Source organism: Cervus elaphus, chromosome 5 (genome assembly GCF_910594005.1).
Source record: "Cervus elaphus chromosome 5, mCerEla1.1, whole genome shotgun sequence".
Taxonomy (NCBI): Eukaryota; Metazoa; Chordata; class Mammalia; order Artiodactyla; family Cervidae; genus Cervus; species Cervus elaphus.
Genome location: NC_057819.1, coordinates 96,884,817 through 96,904,884, shown reverse-complemented (window position 1 = coordinate 96,904,884; position 20,068 = coordinate 96,884,817). Strand labels below are relative to the sequence as shown.

Sequence of the window (20,068 nt, the reverse complement as noted above, 5' to 3'; positions counted from 1 at the left end):
GTGCTGCGTGGGGGTGGGGGCGTGGGGGAGGGGCTGTTGAGCAGCCCTGGTGGCACAGCTGTGCCAGCCTCAGGGCGGCTGCTGAGGGAGGCGCTGCCCCGAGGGCCTTGGGTCCCGTCCCAGTGCTCAGGGCTGGTGCCCACAAGGGACCTTTTCATTCTCTGCGGGAGGAGCGGGGAGGGAGAACAGCTTGGACAAAGGAGCAATTGTGTGTATGCCTGCCTCCCCGGTCTCCTGCCCACCCCAAGGACACAGCTTCCTGGGGGCTTTGAGGAGGGTCATTGTGCTTGCCAAGCTGGAACTTTCTCCAAGGACCGCTGTGGCATGTGAGGTCCCTGGGGAGAGCCCAAGATGAAGCTTCCTGCATGCAGCCTGGCCCCATGACCCCCTGGTTTCCTGAAGGAAAATATATCCTTCCTGTACCCCAACCACTCCTTGTCAGTCTTGGGGAGTCCCCCGCACCCTTCCCGCTCCCCTTCTCTCCTTCACTCACTGTTCTTTGGACATCTTTCTGGACGCTGCTCAAGTTGGTCACTGTGCTGGGAATAGAGATGCTTAGGACATGCTTAGGACACAGTCCCTGTCCTTGGATTCTTCTAGGCTGGGGTGCAGGAAGGGGAGATGTGCCCTCTCCCCAGAAGCTCCCTGCCTGGTCTGTAGAGACTAGGCTCTCATGTGAGATGACGTGGGGATCCCATTGGGTCACATGAGATCAGGGCCCTGACATTGTCTTCCCCATCGGGACTCTCTTCTGGGGCCTTGGGTTGGTGCTCCAGAAAGTCCTGCCACATCTTGTGGTCCCCAGGGCTTGCTTTGGGGAACTAGTAAGCTCTCCATCTTGCTTCCACTTTGGGACCACCCAGGAAGCTTTACAACATGCAGATGACTGGGTGTCCCCACCCTCAGAGATCTGGATTGAATTAGTCGGTAGTGTGGGAATTTTAAATGTGACCCAATAACTCTGACATTCAGCAGAGAGCGAGGCTAGCTGACCTAGGTTTCATGAGTCTCTCTGAAAAAGCCTGGTGGCTTCCTGTGTGTTAGTTGCTCAGTCATATCTGACTCTGCGACCCTGTGGACTATAGCCCACCAGGCTCTCTGTGCATGGTATTCTGCAGGCAAGAATACTGGAGTGGGCAGCCATACCCTTCTTTGAGGGATCTTCCCGACCCAGGGATCGAACCTCCTGGATTGCAGGCAGATTCTTCTACTGTCTGAGCCACCAGGGAAGCCCTGGTGCTTCTTAATTTTTCAAAAAATTTAATTTTTTAATCTTTTGACTGCGCCATGCAGCATGTGGGCCCTTAGTTCCCTGACCAGGGATCAAACCCATGCCCCTGTGTTGGAAGCTCAGAGTCTTAAACACCAGATTGCCCAGGAATTCCCAAGGTTGGTGTCTTGCATCACTCCCTGACTGGCCAGAGCAGTGAGCCTCAACTGGCAGGGTCTTGACTAGGAATGGGATCTGAAAGTTGGAGAAACTTCTAACTCAAGTTCAGGTCAAACAGAAATTGCTTCTCAAAATGGTCAGTTCCTAGATTCTTCCCTGACCAGACTCCCCAGCTGGTGGAAGGATCTGTGAGCTGATTGTGCAACTCTCTGAAGTCTGCAAAGAGCCTTCACCCCTTTGTCTCTGGTATTCACAGTCTCTGGTGCAATGTGCAGGTCAGCAATCCTTGTGCTCATTCCACAGATAAAGCGGGGCCCCGGGGTCACAGCAACAGGCGCTCAGCCAGGCTCTCATGGGAGACTCTTTCCAGGCCCTGTCTGTTGTGGGGGTGGGGGGCCCAGCTGTGCTGGCCCCGGGCCCTGTCCACTGGCTGACAGTTGTTCCTCTTCCTGTCCCCAGATCCTGAAGTACATTCTCAGCCGTGAGATCAAGGACAAGCGGCTCAGGAGCCTGTCCAGGAAGTTCACCGACTGGGCATACGGGCCTGTGTCATCCTCGCTCTATGACCTCACCAACGTGGACACCACGACCGACAACTCGGTGCTGGAGATCATCGTCTACAACACCAACATCGACGTGGGTCTCCCGGCTGGGCTGGGGAAGGGCAGGGGGCGGCAGGCTGGGCCTCAGGCTAGGGTCCCTGGGATATCCCATGCTACTCGCTGGACGTGTCTGCTGCCCCCGTTCCTTAGCTTCAGTGGGTGGGGCAGGTGCTGGGGACACCTGTTCCCAGCTGACCCTGTGGAGGGGTCTCCTGGCCCCCTAATCCTGGGCAGGGTGGGGGTGGGGGTGTAGATCTTCTCCATCTTGTTTCCCCCCAACTCCTCTTATTGTTTGAGCTTAGAATCCCCTCTTTCCTAAACCTGGCCTCAAATGGGGGTCAGGGAGTGTACAGTTGGAGCAATCAGGGAGGTCTTTCTGGAGGAGGCAAGGTAGGGAGGTCAGTGAAGCTGAAGGAGGAAAGAAAGGATCAGCAGTGGGAAGTTTTTGGCTCTTGGGGGAACAGAGGCAACACATCTTTTACGTTTTACCGAGACTCGTCCTCCCAGCGCCTGCCTTGCTTGGGGTCTCCCTGGCTTCTCACAGCAGCCTGACTGGTAGGGCAGGGATTGAAATCAGTTTAATGGAAGAGGACAATGAGACCCAGAAAGGGTCAAGGGTTTTCCAAGGGTCACACAGTGAAGGGGGGCCCAGGAGGGGCCAGAACCCCAGTTGTGGCCCTGGTCCCACTTCTAGCCCTCACTCCCCACTGTGCGTCAGATCCTCTTGCCAAAAGCACCGGGCTCCTGTGGCGCTTGGCTATGCCTGGTTGCACTGGGGCGTCAGGAGCTGGAAATTACCCTCCCAACATTTCCAGCCAAACCAGTTCATTGGCCCCTTCTGCCGGGGGCACTGCTGACTCAGCGTTCCCTTTGAAATGAGGGCCCTTTGAAAATGGTCCCTCCCTCCCTCTCATCGCCATGGTGACCGGTGCTGTTCTATGCCCAGAACCGGCATGAGATGTTGACCCTGGAGCCCCTGCACACGCTGCTGCATATGAAGTGGAAGAAGTTCGCCAAGTACATGTTCTTCCTATCCTTCTGCTTCTATTTCTTCTACAACATCACCCTGACCCTCGTCTCTTACTACCGCCCCCGGGAGGAGGAGGTGTGTTGGGCCCCTGGAAGTGGGGGATGAGGTGGTTAGAGCTGCAGGAGATGGGATCCACCCCACGTGCATATGGGGAAACCAAGGCCCAGAGAAGCCAAGAGATTTGCGTGGGGTCCCCCAATTGTCACGCTTTACAGTGTCTTGGACATAGACTACGTCTCCAAGGCTGAGTGGAGTTCAACCCTGGGTGCTTAGTCCCAGGCGGACCCCTGCTGAGGGAGGCTCAGGGAATTAGGAGCCCCAGGCCCTGCCCAGGCTCCAGGTCTCAATCTGGAGCTCATTGGGTGTTTCTGCTGTGGGAGGAAATGCGAGGAGGTGGAGGTCACTTGGAGAAACTTTCCCACCAATCTGAGACTCAGTTTCCTGTCCAGTCACATGAGGCACAGAGTCTTGGCTTTGACTGTGTGGTGGGGCCCTGTGAGTGTCCGGATACAGATGGGACAGGCAGATGCCAAGAGGTATGAGGAAGTTGTTAGCATGGATTGAATCATGCTTCTCACCGTAGAATTCTGGGTTCCCACTGTGGGTGGGGTAGGCAGGGGCTGGGGGCTGCCCTTCTGCACTGGCCCTTACAGAGAACAGGCTTCATGCTGGCCTCTGGTCCAGCTCGAGGGCCCGGCATGCGTATGTGCATGGTCGTCCCAGAGGGGGCACTACCCCTGCCTTCCTCACTCCGCATCCTGCACCTATCCATTCCTCTCCCTTCCTCCATAGGCCCTGCCACACCCTTTGGCCCTCACGCACAAGATGGGGTGGCTGCAGCTCTTAGGAAGGATGTTTGTGCTCATCTGGGCCATGTTCATTTCTGTGAAAGAGGTGAGTGGGTCACTGAGCGCTCCTGGTCTGGCCTGCGAGGCAAGCGGGGGGCAGCAAGCTCTGTCAGCTACTACTGCTGGGGTACTTTGGGGACTCATTTCCTCTTTAATTTTAGATTTACATAAATAAGCAGGCTTATCCTACCTACTTCATGTATCTATCCCTCCATCCATCTGTCCTTCTCCCTGCCATTTATCTGCACTCCCAGCCACTCAGTGTCCCTCCCTCTTCCCCTCCATCCATCCAATCACCTGTCATCTCTCATCCATGCAACTGCTCATTCATCCATTCAGACACCCACCTATTGTCCTTCCATCCTTCATCCAACTGTCTTTCTGTTTGTCAGTTGATCCATTCATCCATCCAATTGATGAATCAGCAGATATATTCTGAACACCTTCAACATGTGGGGACCTGGGGGAGCTGATAGGGATGGAGGGAGTCTGCCCTCTTTGAGGTTATCGTCTGGTAGAGATTTCAGATGGACACAAATACCCAAGACTGTAAGATAGACTGTGAAAATCTCTGGTAGGGATTTCAGATGGACACAAATACCCAAGACTGTAAGATAGACTGTGAAAATCTCTGGTAGGGATTTCAGATGGACACAAATACTCAAGAGTGTAAGATAGACTGTGAAAAGAGCCTGATGTTGGGGTCAGACCCGTGTTTAGAAGAGAGATGACTTTTATTTGGGGATAGGGGGAGGTTAGGAAGACTGGAAGGTAGAGATGTCACTTACTGTGGTAGGGTGGGGTTGGCATGAGGACACTGGGGAGAAGGTGTTATAGGGCAGGTGTGGGGAGCAGCGTACAAAAGCTCAGAGGCTGGGAAGCTAGGCCATGCTTGGGGAATGGCAGGTGACTGTGTGGTCCTGCTGCTTTGTGGGTTCTGGAGTGACAATGGGGATAAAAGTAAGAGATGTAAGAAGATCAGGGGGAGCAGCCACTCTTACCCTGGGGTTGGCTCTGTCCCCCAGGCACCAGTCCCTTTCCATATCCCTCATTTGGGCTCTGGTTGGGCCTTCACATGTTCCCCTGGTCCCTGAGTCTCAGTCCTGGGGAAACGCCCCCTTCCCCATGTCCTCCAGTGAGGGGCACTAAGAGGGGGCAGCTTTTCTTTCCTTTCTGGCCGCAGGGCATCGCAATCTTCCTGCTGAGACCGTCAGATCTCCAGTCCATTCTCTCAGATGCCTGGTTTCACTTTGTCTTGTAAGTAGGTCTGTCCCCTTGGTCACCACCTCACAGACAGGACTGAAGTCCTGTATGAGGGCTGCCATGTCCCTCCTCAATGGCCACCCTACTGTGTCACCCTGTCCCAGTCCTTATGCCAAGGCACGTGGCCAGGGACCTCCTCTCCCTTCTGTTGAGAGAGGCACAGAGGGGAGGACCAGAGAATGCTGGGACAGTGCCCAGCATCTGGTCGCAGGGAGAGCTGACTACAGCCTGCCCCAGAGCCCCAGGGAGCAGGCAGCATAGAGGAAGCATGTGTACATTTTAAGGAAGGGACATTCCAGGCCAGTTCCTCCCAGCTGCTGTCTTGGACCCTGGCAGATCAGGGCTGGAAGGGACTTGAGAAATCACCATGTCTGATCTCATGAAACTGAGACATAGAGCAGGGAAGTGAATCACTGAGTCACGCGGAGCTTCGGGCATGTCAAAGCCAGCCCAGTGTCCCAGTCATCCTCACCCCAAGCTAGTGTGGGGTCAACTACTGTAGACCCCAGTCAGAAAGCCCAGCTCAGCAGCTTCTCTGAATGAGGTCATGTGCAGCTGATGTCAGAGGATTACGTAACCCTGTCTCTATAAATAACAGAAGGCTGATTCAGCATCGTGGCCACATGAATAGAACAGGATCTGCGGCTTGGGGTGAAGCATGTTGGGCTCCAGGGTTCTGTGGACCCCACCAAAGTCCCTCTTCTGAGCCTTTGGGTGGGTCTATAGCACCTTGAATCTTGACCTGATGTTTCCAAATACCTATTTATTAATAGCTGTCTTATTAAGTAGGCATGTGCCTTCCAGAAGTATGAACCGAGTTCTCCATCCCTGTGGGCGGGGCGCCCCGACACTGCAGTGAATGAATAGGCCAGGTGCAGTACTGCCTATGGTGCAAGTCACATGTGAGCCTGGCACCTTCGAGAAAGTGTGACGATCCCAGGGAAAAATCCATTTGTCCCGCCGCTGGCTTTGGTGCAGATGAAAGGCCATGTCCAGCTCATCTGCTTCTCTTGTTTTCTTCGTATGGAGGAAGGTGTTTGACCTGCTTCCTCACTTCAGCGCTAAATACACAGCGCAGTTTGCTTTTCACTGCACAAAATCGAGGTTGACTGTGTCCCAACTTTAACTAGTTAGTTATTTCATAATCGCGGAGACTGCCTGATGCTATAAGCAGGAGAGGGTTTCTATCCAGATGTCTGCCTAACTGATGACAATGTTTAGGAGTAGGTTTCGATCTTGTATGTTTGGTATGTATTGTACTTTAAATTTTTTAAATTGTGGTTTAATGCACGTAATATGAAAGTTAAACCGCCTTAACCATTTTTAAGTTCAGTGCTGTTAGCTACGTTTGCATTAGTGTGCAATCTCCTTTTAGCATATCTATTACATGGCATGCCTTGTAGTTTTTAAAAAGACTTCTCAAAGTAGGTTATGGGGGACTTCTGTTATGATTGACATTTGAGTATACATGTTGTCAGCTTTGTCATTTTGATTAAAAATGGCATCTTTCACTGCCTCCTTTGTCTACTCCAGAGTTCCCCAATCTCTGTGGGAATCAGAAATCACATGGGTGATTTAAAAAACATCCAGCCTCCTGGCAAGCACCCTGGGCCATCTGAACCAAAATCTATTGGGCCCTGGGGAACTCTATCTTTAAAAAGTCCTTGTCAACTGCAACCAGCCCTGACTTGCATCTGGCAATGCAGTCTGCAAGGCTGGGTTTTAGACATGGTCCAGCTCATCTGGGGCAGCCTTGGCTGTCTCTTCGGTACCACCCACCAGGGTCATTGTTCAGGGCTTAAGGGAGGTTGGAGGGTTTGGACATCACTGCCCTGATGCCGAGGAGAAGTAAGTAAGGCCCTTGTTTCCTGTGTCTCCTGAACAGTTTTGCCCAAGCTGTGCTTGTGATACTGTCTGTCTTCTTGTACTTGTTTGCCTACAAAGAGTACCTCGCCTGCCTCGTGCTGGCCATGGCCCTGGGCTGGGCGAACATGCTCTACTACACTCGGGGGTTCCAGTCCATGGGCATGTACAGCGTCATGATCCAGAAGGTGCGTTGGGGATACTGAGCCTCAGAGATGGGCAGGGAGGGGCCCCTCAGGGAAGGCCCACTCTTCAGATGGGGAAACTGAGGTCTGGAGAGGAAAAGAGACTCACCCAAGGGACAGGCCACTGATCTTTCTCTCAAATATCATGGTCTCCCTTTGCCCTTGCTCAGGGTCTTGGAGGGAAAATATGCATATATAATGTATATACATGTAGATAGGCTTATTATAGATGTTTACCATATAAATGATGGTGTAGCATACAAGTTACAAATAATAATAAAATATACAATACTTTTTTGTTGTAAATTCCACATGGCTAGTCGAGTCTCACTGAATAATTTGTTGATTTTAGTTTAACTGGTATCTGTTGCCAACCTATGGTTGCAGTTGACAAGTGAGCATTGTGCCAATATAAATGTTGCCTGAAAATTTCCTTTGCTTTTTAAAAATAATTAATTAAAATATTTTGGGGGGCTACCCTGGGTTTTGTTGCTGTGCATGGACTTTCTCTAGTTGCAGCAAGTGGGAGCTACTCTCTAGCTGTGGTGTGAGGGCTCCTCAATGTGGTGGCTTTTCTTGTGGAGCACCAGCTCTAGGGCACACGGGCTTCAGTGGTTGAGGTACGTGGGCTCAGCAGTTGCGGCTCATGGGCTCTAGAGCATGGGCTCAGTCGTTCTGTTGCACAGGCTTAGTCGCTCCATGGCATGTGGGATCTTCCAGGATCAGGGATCGAACCTGTGTCCTCTGCACCCTCTGGCAGGTGGATTCCTATCCACTGTACCAGCAGGGAAGTCCTTTCCTTTGCTTTAAGGAGTAAGATGAAAAGGAAACAATGAATACGTGTTGAAATTGCATTTGTTTGTCAATGATCCTGAGACACTTATTTGCTGAATTGAATAATAGTTTTCAAATACTAGAAGAATATTTCATCAGTGTTTTTGTACTATTCACAATATAATAGCCACAGAGAGGATACATTTTTAAAGTTTTATCTGCCTTAACATTTTTTCCATCATTGTCTTAAGTCCAGATCTAGACAATCAACAATCTCTGACTTGTAGCTTTCACCAGTTTCTATGGTATAAATCTATGGTGTAAATCACCCACCATGGCTGATTTGTAGTTACCAACATGAATACAGAATTGGGAAAGGAAGCACAGTAAAGCATCATTATATACTGTTTCCAACATATGGCTACAATAGATGTAAATAGCCTTAAAATTCTAGGTAATTGTTAGGACTTCCCTAGCAGTCCAATGGTTAAGACTCTGGGCTTTCACTGCGGAGGACGTTTCAATCTCTGGTAGGGAAACTAAGATCCTGCAAGCCACAAGGAAGGCCAAAAAAGGAAAAAAAAAAAAAGCCTAAATAATTGTAAAATGTAGTAAAGTCACTTGGAAGTGATGTTTTGACTGCTTATTATCTTTGTTTCTAATGTAATTTATTTAATTATGTTTACACAATCCAATTCTTAGTCATGGCTTGTTTAGCAACCAGCTCAGGAAATTCACGAGAGTGTGACAGTCAGCTCTTGTGAGCTGGTGTGAGCTGGCCCCAGCACATGGCCACTTCCAGGAAGAGTGAGGATTCTCAGTGTGAGATTCTGTGAGGAGAGGGGCTGATGTGCAGCCTTTATCAGCAAGGACAGAAACAGACTGCATTCTAGGAGGGGGGAGGGTGGAGAAGACAAATAGAAGAGTCTTTCTGGAACAGGTGGGCCCAGTGCTGAGCTGTGGAGGGAGCGTCGGGAGGATCCGGGGAGGGTCATGGAAGAGTGGCCCGAGTGAATGAGGGCATGGTTGGGGTGCAAACCTGGGAGAGGGTGGGAAGCTGGAGATCAATCTGTAGCGAATATGTCCTCAAACCTTACCCTTGAATCGTGTTTCTTTCTTTGTAGGTCATTTTGCATGATGTTCTGAAGTTCTTGTTTGTATATATCGTGTTCTTACTTGGATTTGGAGTAGGTAAATGATTTACAAATAATAGCAACTGCCACATTTGTAAAGCCCTTTATATAGACGTTAACATGACGGAGCATGCAGGAGCCTCAGCAACAATTATATCGGTCACCAGTGGAATGCTCACCATGATCAGCATTTCCCAACAATTATCTACATGAAGAGCTGGCTCATTGGAAAAGACCCTAGTGCTGGGAAGGATTGAGGGCAAGAGGAGAAGTGGGTGGCAGAGGATGAGATGTTTAGATAACATCACTGACTTAATGGACATGAGTTTGAGCAAACCCCAGGAGATAGCGAAGGACAGGGAAGCCTGGCATGCTGAAGTTCATGGGGTCACAAAGAGTCAGACACAACTTAGCAACTGAGCAACAACAACAATGATTATCTCTTTACTTCTCACAATGTATTGACCAAGGCAGGAGTCATCATCATCTCTGATCATAAGAGAACTGAGGCTTAGAGACTCCAGGATTTGACCAGGTCGCTTTTATCCAACCACACTGTGTGGTATGCCTCCCACCTTAACATCCATCTTATGTGTCCCTCGCAGCTTCAGATAGGTTTGGCAGGTGTTTTTGGCCCAAACTGACAGATACGGAAGCTAAAGTTTGCAGAAATGTGATTGACGGTCTTTGAAAAATAGGAGTAGAGTAATGCATTGAGGTAACCTCTTTTGGCCTTCCATGTCATGTTACTGTCATAGATTGCTTCAGATATATCTGTGAGAGCCTCTGGTCTTCTCGGGACCAGGGATGGGAAACCCTCTTTAAAACCTCTCTGTTTACAACAGAGGGAAAAGCACAACCTGATTTTGTTTCTAACCTCTGCATAAAGAGATATGATTTTGTTTTCCCAAGCCAGTTCTTTTCCCCAGTTATCACTGGCATTTGAAACTAGGCAGCTCATTGGATCTGCCTGGTACCCTTTCTGGGTCCCAGTTTGCTTATTCATTTGCTCCTTCACTTGCTTGTTTATTCATCCATCCATTTCCTCACTGATTAATTTGATCATCCATCCATCCATCCATCCATCCGTCCATCTGTTCATTAATGAGCCACTGCTGTAGTGCATTGGGAAGAAGAGATGAAAGAGTCCGAGGCTGTGACCAGAGATCGTGCCACACAGCATTAGAAGGAAACTCAGGACCTGCCAGTCTTGGGAGAGACAACCCAGGCTACTGGAAGTTGGGAGTTCCAAGCCTGGTTGAGGAGCCAGGGACACACAGATTATAGATTATAATTATCTACTCTGCAAGCCCTTGATTGGTCAAGGGCTGAACGGTGGGGTAGAGAAGGGAGAGAAGAGTTCGGGCTTTGTTAGGCAGAAAGGCCTTTCTGCAGTCAGTCAGGGCAGAACACCAGCCTGATGAGGCTTCCAGAGGTACTGAGGCTGGAGATGTGATTTCAATAACCAGAGAGAAAAAGACAGCAGTGTGCATGTGTGCATGTGTGTCCATGTGTGCATGTGTGCACGTGCAGGTATGTTCACCGAGCAATTAACCGGACAGAGAGGCTGCAGAGAAGAACACCCTGTTATGTCCTCACAGCTCTGGCCTCACTGATAGAGAAGTGCCCCAAGAGCCATGAGAACTGCAGCTCCTACGGCAGCTTCAGCGACGCGGTGCTGGAACTCTTCAAGCTCACCATAGGCCTGGGTGACCTGAACATCCAGCAGAACTCCAAGTACCCCATCCTCTTCCTGTTCCTGCTCATCACCTACGTCATCCTCACCTTTGTCCTCCTCCTCAACATGCTCATAGCCCTGATGGGGGAGACAGTGGAGAACGTCTCCAAGGAGAGCGAGCGCATCTGGCGCCTACAGGTGAGCCTGGCAGAGTCCCCTCTGGGGGGAGCCTGTCATGGGGACTCAGCTCAGCACATGGAACCAGTGGATCTAGGCTGGGGCCTGGAGACCTGCACAAGCTCCCTCTGCTTGGCCAGGTTCGAGGAAGGGAGGCTCCTGGAGTAAAGGGTCCAAGGGGTGTGGCTGAGCAATGGCAGGTGGGAGAGGAACTCAGGCTTATAGCTGCGCTCTGCTTAGAGACAATGATATGTGGCTGTTCAAATGTGACCTTAGGTTGCATTAAGAGGAGTATAGGGCATAGGACAATGGAGGTGACAATTCTGCTTCCCTCCAATACTCCTTATATGCTGTGGGCCTTACACACTGGGGACACTAACCCACAGAATGGTCCAGGCATGGGAGAGGCCTGGCAACCATGCCTCACAACAGACAGTGTCAAAACTGGGTTGAAGAAGGTGAGAATTCCTTCTTGCAGAGCTACTTGGGAAAGAGGGAGCAGCTTTCTTCTGTGATCCCAGAGGCAGAAATGGGACATATGGGGAACAAGAGAGAGAAAAGTTTTGATCTGATACAAGGAAGTTACTAATTGTTAGGGCCTTCTTAATGGATTGTCAATAATATTCAGGGGAGATTAGACAAATTATGGTTGGGAAAATTGCTGAGGGGATTCCTAGCCTGAGATGGAATAGGGCTGTGTGATGTCTGAACCTCCTTTCACCACAGGAGCTCAGAATCCTACCTTTCAGTTAGGAAACTCTGGACTCCCATAAACATAGTTTATGTGATGTTTAAAATAACTTTAACACCTTTCCCAAACTTACCTGGCTTTCTCTTTCATTTTTTAAAGTCTTTGTTGAATTTGTTACAATATTGCTTCTGTATTATGTGGTTTTTTTTGGCCTTGAGGCCTGTGGGATCTTAATTCCCCAAACCAGGGATTGAACCCACACTCCTGCATTGGAAGGTGAAGTCTTAACCACTGGACCATCGGGGAAGGCCCTGGGTTTTTGAGTTCTGTAGGTTAGCCACATCCTCAGGATCTATGCATTAAGTAGGCATTCTGTGCAGGTGGAGTGGGCTGTTTGGTGGTGTGTGTGTGTTCTTGTGTGTGCGAGTTCTTGTCTGTGTGTGTACGTGTGTGGGCACACCCACACTCGCGTGGCGCCTCGGCGCTGGCTCCTTGGTGACGCTCTTAGGCTCCTTTGTGTTTGCAGAGAGCCAGGACCATCTTGGAGTTTGAGAAGATACTGCCAGAGTGGCTGAGGAGCAGATTCCGGATGGGGGAGCTGTGTAAAGTGGCAGAGGACGACTTCCGGCTGTGTTTGCGGTAACAGAGGGAGGAGGGCCCTATGCTGGTGCTCTTCGGGTGGGTGAAGAGGCACGCGGTGTGACCGTTAGCGAAGCGGTGCTGCCATGCCATTTGCTTGTTGGACCATGGCCTCCTCAGAATATGGAGTTTGCTTGTTTGGGGTCGCTGGCCCTGGGACAGGCTTCCTGAGCCTCAGAAGGGAGAGGAGGGAGACTCTGCCCTTCTGGGGCTGCCTCTGTGGCTTTTCCCTGCCCAGTACCTGCCTTAGAAGAGATCTGCCAGCCTGGCACCCTTTGTCCTTCTGTCTCCCCTGTGTGGGTTCACAGGGGACCACTTATGTCTCTCTGAGCTCCTGGGTCCCATATCCTGGGAGGAGACTGATCCTGGAGGCCTGGGAAGGTGGGCACTTGGGCAGGTTTCAAGCTCCAGTAACACTGATATGAACACACAAGTCAGGAGTCTTCCTGATCCCCGTGGAGGACACCCCAAATGCGGTGCTAGTATGTTTGTGTTTCATGAAGTGCGCTTGGGGAATAGTGAGAATGATTATCACACCCTCAGGATCAACGAGGTGAAGTGGACTGAATGGAAAACTCATGTCTCCTTCCTCAATGAAGATCCGGGGCCCGGGAGACGGACAGGTACTCCTGCTGTCAGGAAGCATGATGCCCCTCCTGCCTGACCATGTGACCCTAGGGGACCCTGATTTTCCCCATCTGTAAAATGGGGGAGGAGGGTTGAACTAATCCCTTCCAGCTCTTTCATTTCATAACCTGAGTTGGAAACATTTCTGAAAGTCAAGTGGTGGGCCAAGACCGACCTGGAGGCACAACTTACAGAGTGCTGTATTTGTAAAATAGTGTTTTGTCTTTAAAGCAGATTTCAACAAAATCCAAGATTCTTCCAGGAGCAACAGCAAAACCACCCTCAACGCATTTGAGGAAATAGATGAATTTCCGGAAACTTCAGTGTAAAAGCAGGACTCAGAGCTCACATGTGTGTGGGCCATCTGATGCTGGAGCCTGGGTGCTGGACTTGGCGCTTCGTGCTTTACAGAGTGATGGAGCCTGGCTCCGCCTGCAGAGACGAGGAACGCACCCTCATGCTGAGCGGGTGACTGAACCAAAGGGCAGTTGTCAGTTTGTCTGAGTGGGAAACACCCTGGAGTTTGTTATTCAGCAAAGAGCTTGTAAAAACCTATGGCCAGCGTTCCTGAGCCTGGGAGTTCCAGGAGCCCTGAATCCTGGGTGAAGCTCCTGTGTTTACCAACTGCAGGTCAACTTGGCTGGAAGAGAGGATGGCAGGGCAGGGGCAGGGGCCCAAGGAGCACAGGGAGGAGTCTTTCTTCTCCCAATGTCTTGACAATGTCTTGTCAGTGTCTTGACAGCCCCTAGCCCCAGCCTTAATATTCTACCATCTCCCCTACTGTGACTGGATCTCCTGAATTTAAGGGCCCCTTGACCCCATCATTCTATGTACAGGGGACTGAGCTGAGCCTGGTATCCTGGGGTCAGAGGGGAATGAGCTTCTGGAATCTTCAGGGAGCAGGAAAACACCCTCAGAATAAGTGGCCTTGGTACTCAAGGCTTAGACTGTCTCCTAACTGAGAGATGATTCTAGAAGTGTAATTAACACAGGGTTTTTCTTTTCAGTAGAGAAAGAACATTTCAGTTTTAAATGAAAATTACTTCAAATGAAGTGTGTGATTTTAAAAGCTGAGAAATAGATTTTAGGATTTGGGGGTTGGACGTAAGTATTATATACTTGGCCTCAAGGTGGCCAGAACAAGGACAAAAAGATTTTCTTTACATACTTAAAACTACATGAGACATGCCAGGCAGGGCCTGCGATCTGGGTGAAAGATCTTGGCTGGTTTCCTTGTCCCAGCCCTGGCACAGTGCGGGCTTCCAAGCTGGGATAGTGGCTTCGTCTGAAACAGAAATAGCAGCTGCTCTATTTATATGGTCTTGAATCTCAGAGGTTACTCTTACACATTAGTATTTTTCATTGGAGGAATTTTATAGAATATTTGAAACGCTCTGGTATTCAATATTTTTTTTAACTGTGAATTTTGAAGCAGAGGAGAAGGCGTCTGAAGAGGAGCCAAGACGTGGGGCTTAGTTTTAGATTCTCATCCTCTGATTTTCTTCCCTGAAATTACTCAGTTTGGGGGACAGAGATGAAGTGGAGAGAGTAGAAATGTTCCAGGTTATTGGAGCCTCAAGTGTGTTGGTCCATCAGTCGTGTCCATATCTTTGTGACTCCATGGACTGTAGCCTGCCAGGCTCCTCTGGTCATGGGATTCTCTAGGCAAGAATATTGGAGTGGGTAGCCATTCCCTTCTCCAGAGGATCTACCTGACCCAGAGAATGAACCCGGGTCTCCTGTATTGCAGGGGGATTCTTTACCATCTGAGCCCGTAAAGAAGTCCTATTGGAACCTAAACAACCGGAAAATCCACTCTGACTCAGTTATCTGGTAAAAGATTCGTGTGGGGAATTTAATGGTTTTTTTGAGTATAGTTGCATTACAAGTTGTGTTAGTTTCTCCCGTGCAACAATGTGAATCAGCCATGAATATACATATATCCCCTCCCTCTTGAAACTCCTTCCTGCCCCCACCCCCACATCCCACCCCTTTAGGTCATCACAGTCCTGTGGGATTTTTGAGGTGAAATTTTAACGATATTAACCGTGAACTTTCATTTTAAATGGCACAAAATCATTCAGCTTTTAGATAACTTGGCTGTTGGTTAGTTAATCTGACTAGATGCAAACTAAGGAGTGTGGGCCACGCAGTCCACTCCTGGCCCATTTCTCTGCTGTGTGCACCAGCTTACCTGGGTGGGCAGAATCTTGGCCCGTGTGTCCCTGATGGGCTGGGTCAGGGTCAGATGAGTCAAAGAGGCAGCCCTGCAATCTGCAGCAGCCCCTGCACTCTCAGATGACCCAGGGAGCTGCCCAATGCTCCAAGCTGTAGTGATCAGACCAGGTTCAGGTGTGAGCAGGGGAGGAAGGGGCTAGGCATGTTTCTTGCAGAAGGGAAGATTTAGGGGGATTATCACAGAGGCAGGAGGACCAGATGTGTTGTAGATGAACAGAACTAGTGCCCAAAAGTTGGAAGCTTCAGGGAAAACGCTTATGGTTCAATGTAGTCCAACAACTTCTTCAGATGTTATGTTTTGTTTCTTTTTAAATTTTTTTGGCCACACCCCCCAGAGCATTTGCAACCCACACTCCCTGCATTGGAAGCGTGGGGTTTTAAACACTGGACCTCCAGGGAAGTTGTGATACTGGGGATATTTAAGCAGAAGCTGGTTGAGCATATATTAGGGATATTGTTAAAGATCATCATCAGATGAACTTGAAGCTCCTTTTAGCCTGGAGGGTAGCATCCTGTTATCTGGAATTACCTTCTTGCCTTTATCCTGAACAGACAGATGTCTTGGTTTGAAGGGCAGCAACTCAGATCCATGGCTCCACACTCTACTCTGGGCAGCTGGGAATTCAGAATTGTTTTGGTTTGGGTATGCGTGGATAAAACTGTGTAACTCTTCACTTCCCACTTGAGCAAAAGCTGGGAGGTTAGACAGACAGAAGTCAATAACTGGATCTTTGTTTTCTTATGCATATGGAGGCCTGTCTATGGATCTGGATGGAATTTGTTGGCAGGACCATTTTCTATACAGAATCTTCCTCCTGACAGTGGTGTCCCCCAAAGGCTTTTATCCTAGATGGTCTCAACCTAGGCAGATTTACCAAGGAAGGTGATGAGTCAGAGCATTGGTTTAAAAGGACCAGTTCTCTTATTTCACACCTGGAGACCAAAGCTCTGAAACGAAAGTGGACTTGTTCAAAGTCATGTAGGAGATTGTATCAGAGCTGCTGAAGCTGGAATGTTCTGATTCTGGACCACAGATGTCCTTCTGTGATATTTTAGTTTTTTGGCACAGTTCTTTGGTAAATTTGATTCTGCCTTTGTGGTTGGCATGTATCAGGGGATTAGGTTTTTGCTCAGATAATTCATGCTGGCAGTCTGCATTGTCCCTGTGATCCCTATGATGGGTTTTTAAATTCAAATGTATGCATACAGATGTGCACAAAACCACACATACACACACTGCACCACACTGAATCCATAGGTGTATCAGAATATCTTAAGTGATTCACATTTCACTAATTTAAGGGGAAAGCATTTTCCAACAATGGAATCTCACATGTTCAGATAATAGTTGTGGCTGGAAATTTTCCTTTAGCTAAATTCTGCCTCAGGAAGAATCCATTATTCTAGAAATTAAGTTATGTATCTGTTTGGAGTAAAAAAGGTGCTTACCTTCCTCCCTGGGTGGGGGAATGGGATAAGGAGTTCAAGGCTGTACTGTGAAGTCACTAAGCTCTTAGAGGGCTCCTGCCCTGGAGCCCAGTGTTACTGACCTTCTTTTCCTTCCACAAGGCCTGGTGGGCTAAGTCCTTTGGCTCTGGGTAGGGGCCATATAGATGGACCGTCATGTGGGCCTGTAAGCCATACTTGATCTCTGCATCGATTTACCTTTTTTTTTAAACTGTGATCTTGGTCCCAAACATAGAGGATTGTTACCTTGTTCTCACTGAATGTGCCTAATCTTTGCAAATTCCATTTACATCCTTATTTTTAGTGTTATGTGTGTGTGAACCTCTATGTGCAAGAGAGAAGTCATAAATGGAGTAAGAACATTTTAGTGTCATTGAAGAAATATTTTAATGATTTCTAATAAATATTTATTTTGCCTTGTTATGATCATGTTTTATCTTTGTCTTAGGAGGGCCACTATGATGACTGAAATCTTAGGGTGTTGCTTAACATGAGTGGATAAAGGAAAGGCCACTTTTTGGACTTAAAAGAATCAATTATTGGTCCCAGCTCAGCATGCTAAGACATACCACCTTTGTGCAAATGTGTACATCTCAAAGTACATCACATCCAGTACTCCATCTAAACCACTCAATAACTGGGAGGAATTTGAGTAAAACGAGACTTAGAGATTTGAAGCGACATGAGCAACGAGTCACAGCCTGAAAATGTTACAGGTTCAGGTCATGTGACCTCAAGCAGGGGGGTCCATCCATCATGCTTGCTGGCTCTTCACTTCGCATGCATATGAACTCATGGCTCCACTTGGAGACCAGGAAGTAGAACTCCCTCCTATTTACCTCACAGAACCTTTATGAGGAGGCAATAAGGGAATGGATAGGAAAGAGCTGATATTATTACTATCATTATTGCCCAATGTATATGTACATGCATTTTTTCATTCTTTTGAGTTATTTTGAAAGAATGGCAGTTCTCAACTTGAATGCCAAGATGCTGCTGTGTCTTGAAGGGTTGTAGAACTTGCAAACAATTTATTAATAAGCAATGTGCTCCATTTGGTCAATTACTTCATCCAAACGATTCCCAAAATAACACCCTTCACTGGGCTATATTTTCTTGACTGGCAAGGAAATGGGAGTTGTACATAATCCACATGCTAGTTCAAACAGGCTTCAGTCTATAATCTAGGAATGTGCCATCCATGGGAACATTCTGGGTAGATGGATAGAGAAAGTGTGGGTGCCCCTGTCATAGGATGTATTCTGAAAGTGGGATGCCTAGGTCAGTGAGGATGAAGTTTTATGACTTTTGATATCATGAAAAATTACCTTCCAAAATATATTTTGCAATTTTTTCAGCCTTTGAGATTGTACAATTACCTATTTATAAAGTGCTTTCATTCATATTGGTTATCTTAATCCACAATTCTGTAGATGGTTTGATGAGTATTCTATTGTCATTCAATAGAACAGAGAAAATTGAGACTTGGGGAATTTGAGACTTGGAGAGAGAGAGAATGGCAGGTTGATGTCACAGCACTTTTTCGTGGGCCAAGGATCCAGGTTTTCTGAGGTGTGCTGGTACATGCTAGTCCAGTAGTGTCAATGAGCTTGTATAACGGGGTGGGTTAGCCTACCCTGTGTCACATTAAAACAAATTTGTCTGGTTGCACTGGGTCTTAGTTGTGGTACACAGGGATCTTTTAGATGTAGCATGTGGGATCTAGTTCCTAGATCAGGGATCAAACTGGGGTCCCCTGCATTGGGAGTGTGGAGTCTTAGCCACTGGACCACTAAGGAAGTCCTTGAACCACATTTAAGAATAAGTATCAGGACTTCCCTGATGGTGGTCCAGTGGTTGAGGATCTGCCTTCTGGTGCAGGGGATACAGATTTGATCCCTGGTTAGGGAACTAAGATCCCACATGCCCTGGGGCAGCTGAACCTGTGCACCATAGATGGAGAGAAGCAAAGACCCCAAGGTAGTAGGGTGAACTTGAGGATGGAGAAGTCTTCGAGGCCAAATTGCTAGGAACAGGGCTGGAGAGGCAGGCAGAGGCCAGAGCGCACAGGACTCGTCCAGCTGTGGGGGAGGCGTTGAGATTTCATATTGAGGGTTAGGGGAACCATTTACAGGTTTCACACAAGGATATTACTGGATATGAACATTTCCTTTTCCCCTCATAGGGTTACAGACTTAAAAGGGTGTATTTTTCCACCTGCCATCATTTGGGACATACTAACAATCTGGAGTGTGGAATGAGAGATTCCCCCCCGAGAGTGAAGGAGATACTCGGGAAGTGACTGGGAAAGACGGGAAGAAGGCAAAGAGAAGGCAGAGACACTGGTGGAACATGAAGACGTTTCAGTAGAGAAGGAATGTTTGAGCACACTCATTTACTCAGCTAAACTCACAGGACGCTTACTAGACTGCAGGTACTGAAAAAGACACTGGTAATATCCTCGAGGTGGGCCAGAAGCAGAGAGGGGCAGAGGGGCAAGTCAAGAGAGATTTTATAGGTGAAATGAGAACTGAGTTGCATTTTGAAGAAAAAATAGGAATTCAATAAGGTGAGGTCTGGTGTGGGTGTCAGGGATGGAGGAAGAGAAGGGAAGGAAGGAAATTCTAGGTGGAAGGGCCAGACTCTGCAAAGACACACAGGAATAAAACAACACACAGCCACCTGGAACAGAGAAGAGCTAGAGGCAGATGAGTCTAGAGAGGTTGTGGGGAGGGTGGGACAGATCATAAAGGGCTTTTTGTGTTAGGAATTTCAACTTGAATAATTTATTATTCTGTGCCAGGCACTGTGGTAAGTACTTGTATGCATTAGCCCACTTAATCCTCACAACAATCTCATGAAAGGGACACTATTATTATGAACATTCCTATTTTATAAACGGTAAAACCGAGTCTGTAGACTGTTAGAAATAGTCAAAATGAAATTGAAAAGTGGCTAAAGTCACACAGCAATATGTTATAGATTAAAAAAAATAACATCTAATCAGAAACTCTAAAGACTATAAATATTGAGTCAGAGAAAATTAGGCTTGATAGAAAGAATCCATACAAAAACTGAAACCACAGTGGCCTAAACTGCACATTGTAAATTTTGTAACTAACTAAAATTTGATGGGAAAATAAAGTATTTTTCCCAAAGTATATATATGGAAAAATTGACCTAGAAAAATTGAACTTGTGCATAGGACACAGTGGGAAAAGGAAGCTTGGTAAAGCTTGTTATATACAAAAGCCAATTGATACAAAAAATTTTTTTTTACTAAAGAATTCAGAAAGAGGAGAGTCTATTCCAAAGAAAATAATTTTGGTAAAGTGCAAAAATAAATGCTGAAAGTTTCAAAGCAGTTTAATTGTGTGCTATAGAGCACTGAATATGGAAGGAAATTGGCTTAATGGGATTTGTTTTATAATCTTAATGAAATTTTATATAATCTTAATGAAAT

General features: G+C 47.9%; 1 protein-coding gene across 3 annotated transcripts in view; it reads left to right on the top strand.

Annotated features, from left to right (window-relative positions):
- The window catches only part of TRPV3 (transient receptor potential cation channel subfamily V member 3), a 33,561-nt gene extending 16,533 nt beyond the window's left edge, over positions 1-17,028 (top strand). For 2 of the 3 annotated variants that reach the window (XM_043903415.1, XM_043903413.1), the window contains 10 exons: positions 1,850-2,026; positions 2,939-3,097; positions 3,815-3,916; positions 5,054-5,127; positions 7,019-7,184; positions 9,080-9,146; positions 10,690-10,964; positions 12,161-12,273; positions 12,817-12,896; positions 13,132-17,028. In XM_043903415.1, coding sequence (XP_043759350.1) covers positions 1,850-2,026; positions 2,939-3,097; positions 3,815-3,916; positions 5,054-5,127; positions 7,019-7,184; positions 9,080-9,146; positions 10,690-10,964; positions 12,161-12,273; positions 12,817-12,896; positions 13,132-13,229 — 1,311 coding nt within the window. In that variant the 3' untranslated portion in view covers positions 13,230-17,028. The remainder of the gene's footprint in view (positions 1-1,849; positions 2,027-2,938; positions 3,098-3,814; positions 3,917-5,053; positions 5,128-7,018; positions 7,185-9,079; positions 9,147-10,689; positions 10,965-12,160; positions 12,274-12,816; positions 12,897-13,131) is intronic. The other variant, XM_043903414.1, reaches the window with a different exon arrangement.
- The last annotated feature ends 3,040 nt before the right edge of the window (positions 17,029-20,068 follow it).